The 10,213-nt window shown below is 36.8% G+C and overlaps 1 protein-coding gene across 6 annotated transcripts; it reads right to left on the bottom strand.

The window, feature by feature from the left end:
* Positions 1-6,856: 6,856 nt before the first annotated feature.
* On the bottom strand, positions 6,857-9,987 carry TCEAL7 (transcription elongation factor A like 7). Of its 6 annotated transcripts, none has more exons than XM_060001851.1 (3): positions 9,865-9,987; positions 9,139-9,280; positions 6,857-8,822 (listed from the first exon to the last, which is right to left on the bottom strand). In XM_060001851.1, exon 3 carries the CDS (start codon positions 8,803-8,805, stop codon positions 8,503-8,505), a length of 303 nt encoding a protein of 100 aa, XP_059857834.1. In that variant the 5' UTR covers positions 8,806-8,822; positions 9,139-9,280; positions 9,865-9,987; the 3' UTR covers positions 6,857-8,502. The 6 variants fall into 6 exon arrangements, with proteins under 6 accessions (XP_059857834.1, XP_059857831.1, XP_059857832.1 ...); XM_060001848.1 differs by having other exon boundaries at positions 6,857-8,819; XM_060001849.1 differs by having other exon boundaries at positions 6,857-8,819; positions 9,210-9,280; positions 9,865-9,981.
* Positions 9,988-10,213: the final 226 nt, after the last annotated feature.

Raw genomic sequence — 10,213 nt, 5'->3', positions numbered from 1 at the left:
GGATGATGTAGTGGGGTAGAAACCACTACCTTCTCCAGGTAAAAAGGAACTTTGAGTTACTTATTTACATATAAGTTCTTAGCAGCTCGCAGCCTTGTTACCATGGAATGCTGAGAGGATAGACAATAAGCGCACCTTCGGATTATTTAGAAGATAGGAGTCCAAGATCTTATGTGGGGACAACTACTGTGAAAAATGAAAATTATGCATAAATTCCTTTATATAAATTTATTTCAATTCAAATTACAAGGAATCTGTTTTGGAACTTGAAAATGTTGCTCAAAAATTCCTCTGAATTATAAATACACATACACAAATTACAAATACACATACACATACAAATACACATACACATACAAATACACAAATTGATGAAAACAAATAATAAAAGCAAACTGTACTGCCAGTTAAATTAACAATAAATTTTTAAAAAGTGACTGCCCAAGAATAAAGAAAATAGCTAAGGAATAGCATTTGAAAGTTGACACAGATCTAGAAACAACTTGGCTTTTAGAATGGAATAAAGATAGCCTTTCAAATACATATGGTCCTCAGTCCCAGACTTCTCAGCCTGAAGAACAGAAGTTCACTGCCATTCTCATCCTCATCAGGGGGTGTCATTAAGTGAACCTACATATATGCATTATATAGTATGGCCATTAAAATGTGAATGTGTAGAAGCTGATAAACTGGTCTCATCAATTCATAAGAAGGACACACGGAATGATAAGTAGATTGGGAGCTAGAATCCCAGCCTTGACACACTCCAGTGTTAAAAAGTATTACATAAAAACTTTGAACCTCAGTTTCTTTATCTGTAAAATTAGCATAATATCTATAACATAGTTTTAAGTTCATGGATCTAAATGTAGAAAACACTAACGCAAAGCACTTTATTTCTAACATTGAGATAGGTTTAAGAGGACACAACTGACCTGTTGGAAATGGTGTTCTGGCTAAGTAGGTAAAACCCATTGACATGAGCATATTTAGAGAATGATTATGGACTAAAATGTGAAGGTCAAAAACAGCTTAGAGAAAGTGGCAGTCTTCAAGAGCTGGGGTAGTCTGAGAAGACTACAGATCAAAAAGGTTTTTAACACATTCCTGATGATGTGAGGGGAATAGACAGTCTTATGCATTGCTGATGCTACTGTAAATTGGTACAAACTCTTAGGAGCAAAATTTGGAAATATTTCTAATAATTAAAATGCATATAATTTTGTATTGAAGTGAAATTCACATAAAATAAAATTAACTATTTTAAGTGTACAATTCAGTGGCATTTAGTATACTCACAAAGTTGTACAACTGTTACTTCTATCTAGTTCCCAAACATTTTCATTACTCCCAAAGGACACCCTGTACCCATTAGACAGTTACTCCCCATTCCGCCCTGTCCCCAGCCCTGGCAACAACTAATTTGTTTTTTGTCTTTATGTATTTACATATTTTGACATTTCATACAAATGGCATCATACAATATGTGACCTTTTATGTTTGGCTTCTTTCACTTGGCATATTGTTTTCAAGATTCATCCACGTTGTAGAATATATCAGTACTTCATTCCTTTTTAGGACTGAGTAATAGTCCATTGTATGGGCATAACACATTTTGTTTATCAACTCATCATTTGATGGATATCTGGGTTGTTTCCACCTTCAGGCTATTGTGAATAGTGTTGCTATGAACATTTCTGTACAGCAGTTTGAGTACCTATTTTAAATTCTTTGGGGTTCATTTCTAGGAGTGGAATTATTGGATCATACAGTAATTCTGTTTAACTTTTTGAAGAACTGGCAAACTTTTTTTCTACAGGGGCTGTAACATTTTACATTCCCACCTGCAATCTATAAGGATTACAATTTCTTCATGTCCTTACCAACACTTGCTATTTTCAGTTTTACAGATTAGAGCCATCCTAGTGGGTGTAAGTGGTATCTCATTGTGGTTTTGATTTCCATTTCCCTAATGACTAATAATGTTGAACATATTTTAATGTTACTTTTGATCAACTGTATATCTTTTTTGGAGAAAAGTCTACAATAAAGTCCTTTGCTAATTTTTTAATTGAGTTGTTTGTCTTTTTGTTGTTGAGTTGCAGGAGTTCTTTATATATTCTAGATACTAGACCCTTATCAGATATATGATTTATAAATATTTCTTCCATTCTGTAAGTTGCCTTTTCACTTTCTTGGTAGTGTCCTTTGATGCACAAATGTTTTTAATTTTGATGATGTCCAATTTATCTATTTTTTTTTTTGCTCATGCTTTTGGTGTAATTCTTAAGAATCCATTGCCAAATACAAGGTTATGAAGATTTGCTCCTACATTTTGTTCCAAAAGTTTTATGATTTTAACTCCTATATTTAGGTCTGTAATCCAGTTTGAGTTTACTTTTTGGATATAATGTGAGTTGGGGGTCTAACTTCCCTCTTGTGCATGTGGATATTCAGTTGTTTCATCACCACTTGTGGAACAGCTTATTCTTTCTCCAATTGAATGGACTTATCACCCTTGTCAAAAATCAATTGACCATAGACATATTTCTGGACTCTCAGTTCTATTCCATTTATCTATATATTTATCCTTATGACAGTACTACACTCTTCTGATTACTATAAATTTGTAGGGTTTGGAAATAAGAAAGTGTGAGTATTTTTACTTTGTTTTTGTGCCCAAGGTTTCTTTTTTACTATTTGGGATTTCTTGCGATTCCATATGAATTTTACTATTAGCTTTTCCATTTCTGGAAAATCCATTTCTGGATTGTTCTTGTTTTGATATGAATCACATTGAATCTGTAGATTGCTTTGGGAATTATTGCCACTTTAACAATATTAGGTCTTCTAATTCATGAGCATGGGGTATCTTTCCACTTACTTAGGTCTTATTTAATTACTTTCAGTAGTTTTTTAATTTTCAGTGTACATATATTGAACTTCCTTGGTTAAATTTATTCCTAAGTATTCTGGTCTTTTTCATGCTTTTGTACATAGAATTGTTCTCTTAATTTCATTTTTGGATTGCTCATTGCTAGTATATAGAAATACAACAGAATTTGGATGGCTGATCTTGTGTCTTGCAATTTGACAAGTTCATGTATTAGCTCCAGTAGCCTTCTTGTATATTCTTTTGGATTTACTATATATAGTATCACACCACCTGCAAATAAAGATACTTCTTTTTCAATTTGGATTTGATTAATGTCTTTTTCTTGCTTAATTTCTCTGGCTAGAACTTTCAGTACAATATTGATGAAAGCAGGCATCCTTGTCTTATTCCTGATCTTACATGGAAAGATTTCAATCTTTCACTGTTGAGTATTATTTAGCATTGAGTTTCTCATAAATGCCCTTTATCATGTAAGACAATCCTCTTATATTCTTAGTTTGTTGAGTGTTTCTATTATGAAACAGTGTTGGAGTTTGTCAAATGCTTTCTTTTGCATAACTTGAGATGATGTGGTTTTTCTCCTTTCTTATATTAATGTAATATATATTACATTAATTGATTTTCATATATTGAATCACCCTTTCATTTTGTGCATAAATCCCAATTCATCATGATGTAAAATCCTTTCAATATTCTGCTGGCTTAGTTTGTTAGCATTTTGTTGAGGATTTTTGCATCAATATTCATCAGGACTTTTGAGGTGAGGTATATGTTTCTGGCATACACTATGGTAAATAAACAAACAAGTAAAATTATGCACATACCATATGACCCAGCACTTCCACTGCTTTAATTTACCTAGATATATATACACACATGCTCAGAAATGCATAGATGGATTTTTATTGTGGAACTGTTTGTAAGGGTCAAAATGTTGGAAATAGCCCAAGTCATCAAAAGGGAAAGGTCAAATAAACTATCCTCAAAGAAAACCGCATAGTCATTAAAAAGAATGAGATTCTTTATTGAAGCATCTCCAGGAATATTGTTAAGTAAAAAACAGTAGGACAGTAAATGTAATTTTATAACTTTTAGTTAAAATGTATAACAGAAATATATAAATTTCTATATGGATAGCTGTCAAGCTGTTAAGTGTTTAATTGTGGGGAGGGGTTTGAAATTGTGTTAAGGTGTAGTTAAAGCAGTATATTAAGATGAACTAGGCTATCTCAGTGACTTTAAAATGGTTTATTACTCCTTCATGTCAGTTCAGTGAGAGTTATTGGCTCTACAGCATGGCTCTGCTCCACGGATTATTTGGGTATCTAGCCTGCATTCATCTCACAGTTATGTGTTCCAGATGGCACACATGGTTTCCAAGGTTACTGAAAGGAGTGTGGAGAGGTCACCCCGCAGTGTTTATAAGCCTTAGATGTGTCTTATATTACATTTGATGGCCCCAACATATGTGCAAGGGAGGCTGGGAAATGTAAAAGGACACGAAATTTTTGTTTTTTTGGCCCCGCTGCCCAACTTGCTGGATCTTAGTTCCCTGACAAGGGATTTAACCCACGCCCTCTGCAGTGAAAGTGCAGAGTCCTAACCACTGGACAGCCAGGGAATTCCCAGAACACGTACTTTTTGATCAAGCAATCTTACTTTCCAGAATCTATTCTATAGAAATAAAAGCACTAGTAAATTGAATATCTGTACAAGCATGCTCATTGCAGACAGCAATTCTTTTAGTGGGCAAAATATAGAAATAGTTTGAACGTTAATTAACAGGGGAATGGTTTGAATAACATAAGTTATAGTCATACTAGAGAAAGTAGATTCATTTACGTTTGTATTTACTGACCTTTGGAAAGTCCTATAAGACTTCCAAGCTGAAATAAAGAGACACAAGGTAAATGCGTAACTCAAAGTCATATGAAGACATAAACAACAATGGTAAAGGTAGCTACATAGCTAAATTAAAAAGCAAGCAGTTTTGCATATTTGGTTTATAACTCCTCTTTTTCTTCTATATGACTTAAAAGACAAATGCATAAAACAATAATTGTAAAGTTACGTTAATATGCGCACTCACCATAGACCCTGTTTCAGGTGAGCTGTGCAGAAGGAGTCTTCTTATAATCAGAGAGCCTACTGGTTTATAATTCATAATTAAGAGCTGCTGAAAGTCATAATGTAACATCATAATATTTAGTTAAAATGCAAAACAGAAATATATAAATTTCTAGATGGATATCCATAAAACTGATAAGTGTTTAATTGTGGGAAGGAGGTTGAAATTGGATGTGTGGTTAAAGCAGTATATTAAGATGAACTAGGTAATTCATTATTTGTGACAATAGCAACATAAAGATATATAATGTCTTTATTTAACAATTATTCCTGGAGAGGCTTCAATATAAGAATCTCATTCTTTTTAACTACCATGTAGTTTTCTTGGTATAGCTAGACCACAGTTTATTTGACCTTTCCCTTTTGATGACTTAGGCTATTTCCAATATTTTGGCTCTTACAATGTCACAATAAACATCCATCTAGGCATTCTGTGCACATGTGTACATATATCTCTATTGTAATACAAAGCAGTGGAATTCTGGTTAATATGGTATGTACATATTTTTATGGGTTTATTTATGTTTTTCCTTTCCCTTTGTAAAAGCTATTGAGGTATTAGAGATATTTTCCTGTTATCTGTTATGATATTGCAAATATTTTTTTCCCAGGCTATTTCTTGTTTTTGGATATTTAATATTTTTTTCCTTTACAACTTCTGGATTTTCTTTCATGTTTAAGAAGATAATCACATTACAAGACTATATAGTTTTTTTCTTAATTTTCATTGCAATATTCTATTTCTGTTTTACACATTTTCATCTTAAATCCACCTGGGATGTATCTTTGTGTATGTGGCTAGTAGGAATCTATGTTCATTTTCTTCTGATTGGATAGTCCATGTACTTGATTCTTAGGTTAAAAAACCTCCTTGAAAATGTGTAAAATCTTTAAATAAAAATGCTTATAGCTAAATATTTGCTCACTGCTGTGATTATTTCCTTAGGACAAAGTTTAAGCAGTAGAATTTGGGAGTCATGGAGTATGCAGAGTATAGAGCTTTTGGTATTTATTGTGAATAGAAGCAAAAAAAATGAATATAGCAATTTACTCTTTCATTGAGTATGAAAATGCCTACATCCTCAATAAAACTGAGTATTGTAAGTAAACATTTGTCTATTTGATAGGTAGATAACAACTTGTTTTATTTTATTCATTTTTCATTTGTCTTTTTGCCTTCTACTAAGGTTGGATAATGCTTATTCTCCACATAGATTTACTTGATGAGTACCCTCAATTTTCAGGCTATGGTACCAACCATTTTGACTTTCAGGAGCCCTTAATTACGAATTGTAAACAATTAGGCTCTTTGGTTATAAGAAGACTCCTTCTGCACTGCTCAGCTGAAACAGGGTCTATAATGAGGATTTTTGAAGCAGTTTTGAAGAACATAATTTCATGGGAACCCCAAAATGAAGATTCCAAGGCTATATGCACAGAAATTCTGACTTTGTAAGAGTATGTGTGTGTATGGGGAGCTATTTGTCATAAATTTGTATTTGTAATAAGCACTCTAGAAGATTATAATGTCAGAAGCTGACTTTTTGAGAGACATCAATTAATTATACAAGGTTATATATAATAGTTTTATAGACTGAATTTAGGGAATAATTCCTTTCTTATTGGGTTCTTTTTGAAAATGTAAGTTACAGTTTCTAGAGAAATAGATTATTTCCAATTTTATGCAATCAGAAGTAAAACTGGGCCAAGAACACTAGAATTCTAATTAAGTAAACATTTATTAAGTACCCACTATGCGTAAGTCACAGCAGTAATCAATAGAAATATAATGAAATGATAAAATATAATGAAATATTATAGTCTTTACTTTGAAATGGAAAATGCAAAGTCCAGTTAAGAAATAATGCTTAAGTATACATATATACATATACATAAAACAATATATGTACATATATACACTAAAAGGTATAAATACATATATTTCTATATATGTGTATATGTTTATATATATAATATGTGTTATACATATATGAGTCTTACAAAGAATTCTTACACATGTTTCAGGATTGGAAGGGATGGAGAGAAGGGGATTGTTTCCCTAGATCTATTTCCTGCATTACTTTTTGCAATTTACACATGTCTCCTGAGAGTCTTCTGAACCAGTAGGGCAGGCCTGACAGGAGCCTTCAGGGAGGAATCATCCCACAAGAGCAAGAAGACAAAACCTCAGTTCTCAGACTTCAAGCAGCAACTCTGACTATAGCGTGACATCCTTTGCTCAAATTTGAACCCTGGTCCAACCCCCAAAATGGACTCATCATGTCTGACTCCTATGGAGGAAGTGTCCTGTGGCTGAAAATGGAAGGGGCTGTTTTACTAAAAACTCTGCTAAACACTGTGGCCCAAGCAATCCTGGAACAGTCCCCACCTCTGTTAAGCATCACTATAAAGCAGAGAGAAGCTTTAGAAGACAGAGTGGGGATTCAACGCACTGGGGACTCCAGGAAACTCAACGGGGCTTTGGCACTCAAGGACTCCACTGCACCACCAGCAGCAGGGCTAGCAGAGAGCAAAGGGCCCAGCAGAAAAGGCAGCAGTGCCCAGCAGGCCTGGCAGGACCCAGGGGAGCCAGGGGTGGGGCTCAACAGCAGAGGCCTGGCATGGAAGTCCCCACCTCCCTGCCTATTGGACTTGTTTCTGAGCGCTGGTTGAGTCATGCCAGGACAATCCCTCCCTCAAAACTGATGTTCTGTAGTGGGTTGGGGTTCTGTATGCATAGGTGGGAACAAGAGCCCACCAAGCACAGCTCAGTCACCTCATTTCTTCCCCACAGCAGCCCTGTGAGGCAAATGTTTTCCCATGAAAAGACTGAGTCTTAAGCAAGTGTATCTACACTAATTGCCAGTTTTATTTCTCTGGCTAAGAGATCCAGAGATAATTTGAAGTTTACATTTCTTTCTTATAGTTCTGTTATTAAGAGTTTATTAAGTGTTTCATTGCCCTTCAAAGGTGATTGACAAGTTCTTTTATTGTGTCTGTTTATTTTAGTTTTTTCGTGACACAAGTAATACACACATATACACACATTTATATTATTCATTATTTTGGAAAATGAGAAGATGCAGATAGGCAAAAAATAAAATAAAATACAGATCACAGAGATTCACTGTTAACCTTTTGGTGTATAATAATTCAGACATATTTTTGCATTATGACATGTATAAATGTACCTATAAGATATATATAGATAGACATATCTATATATATCCTTTTGCAACATATTATTTTCACTTTACAATATACAATGAGCATCTTCCCATGCAAACGAATGAAACAACCCTATTAAATGAGTGAGATTGGGTTAAAGGATGAAATGGTAACGAGTCATATGTAAATCAAAGGAACACTGAAGGATTGGAATAAAATAGTAGCAAATATTTAGCAAGAAAACGCAGACAAAGGGAACCAATGTTGCAGTATTAATAACAGAAAATAGTTGAATTCAGGGGAGAAATGCATTAAATGGGATAAGGACGGTCCCGAGAATGCCTATGGTTAGAATGCAGAGCCCTAAATTTCTTTCTCAGACCCCTTATCTCTTCCAAACACCTTTCCATCTCGTCTCCCTCTCTTGTCTTTTCTTCATCCTTAAAATGCCTATAGTCTATGTCCTCTTTAAATTCCTCGAGAGACTGAAGCAACCTTTGCCTAAAATTCCCTTCTGTTTGCTGGCGTTGGAATTCTCCATAGGGGCGTTCTTCCTCCCTCTTTGGCACGCTGCACTTGGGCTTTCCTTCATTTTCTTTGCAGGATTTTTGCATGCTGTTGCGGTTTCCTGCTTAAGGCCAGGGAGAAAATGTAGAGTAAGATTGCTTCATTTCTTTTCATTCAAGATTGTCAGTTTCTCTCTGAAGGTAGATAGTCGCCTAATCTCCCACCCCTGCTTCACTGGTCCAGCCCTCCGAAGTTCGAGATGCACCCCTCCCTCCCCTACCCCTTCTCCGCCCCCTTTCCCCTCCCTCAGCAGCCCACCATTTCTCCAGCAGACGAGGCTAATGGCCTCTCTGATGGGCGGCAGGAGGGGAGCGAGACAGGGAGTTGAGCTGTGGGGCCGCTACAAATTTTACCCAGCTCTTGCCCTTCCCAACTCTCACCCTCAGAGACCCCCGTCTGAGTGCTCCCCTCCCTGAGACGATTCGGGATAGTTTCCTCCTCTTTTACTTGCCTGGAGATGTCTGTGAACACAGACCCTCAGACCTGCAGACAGAAAGGAAGGGGCGGGAAGGAGGGAGTTCTCTGTGGATCGACCAGCGCCAGAGACAAGACACACGTTATTATCTTGAATCTAGGATCCTCATCACCGTGTCGCCCCAAATTTCCCACCTCCTGTTTCCCCTCCTGTTCTTATCCCTTCCTACCGAATCTCTGCCCCCAACCCCCCCCCACAACCCTCAGGTCTAGTCCCGCAAGGGCCCTGTCCCCACCCCTCCCTCCCCACTCCTCCACATCCCTCTCGCAGGCTAGCATTGAATGAGGCGAACTGTTTTCAAATTATCTCTAAATTTCTCTGTCTCCACCTCAGGATTCCAGCCTTTCTCCACGCACCAGCCCACACCTCATTTCCTCCAGCGGAGTTGGGAAAAGAGAAGAAGGATAAAGGGAAATCTTGCTAGTCTGAGAGAAGCTGAATATTTCTAAACTACACTAAACCTCTGATGTCTCTCAGGAGACTTCCACCTACTCCAGCCCCACCCCCCTTCAAAAATATAATTATCTCCGACGAGTTTGCACGGGTTTGGAGAAAGCAATCCTAGACATATTCCAGGCACTAGATTCAGTCACTACCACCCCAAGAGTCCCAGTGGTTCCCTCACACCAACCTTCTGGGATTTAAAGAATTTACGTCCTCTTTCTCTTGGCCACAAGCACGAACGCCTGCAGGGCAGTAAGGAGCTGGTACCCAGAGGAGAAAGAAGCCCGGGAATATGAGGACTTCACGTCAGCTCCTGATCACGTGAGGATTATGTCATCCTCCAACTCTGGTCCCCACTTTCCCCTCCCACCAACTGTGCTGCAGAAATGGAACGGCTTACCAACCACCCACCACCCCCCACCAGGCCCTGTCACTCATTTTTGTCATTGCTAATTCCAGAGGTCAAAAGTGGCCCCTTCTCCCTGTAGTTGGAATTTGCCTTTCTCTGATTACCAGAGAAGGGCTGCATTTTCCCA

This window comes from Delphinus delphis, chromosome X (assembly GCF_949987515.2).
Source record: "Delphinus delphis chromosome X, mDelDel1.2, whole genome shotgun sequence".
In the NCBI taxonomy this organism is placed as follows: Eukaryota; Metazoa; Chordata; class Mammalia; order Artiodactyla; family Delphinidae; genus Delphinus; species Delphinus delphis.
Note: the sequence above shows the minus strand (reverse complement) of the source record. Positions and strands in the feature narration are given on the sequence as shown.

Excerpts from the sequence above, each read along its gene's own strand:
- TCEAL7 (XM_060001851.1), bottom strand. The coding sequence starts at position 8,805 with ATGCAAAAATCCTGCAAAGAAAATGAAGGAAAGCCCAAGTGCAGCGTG.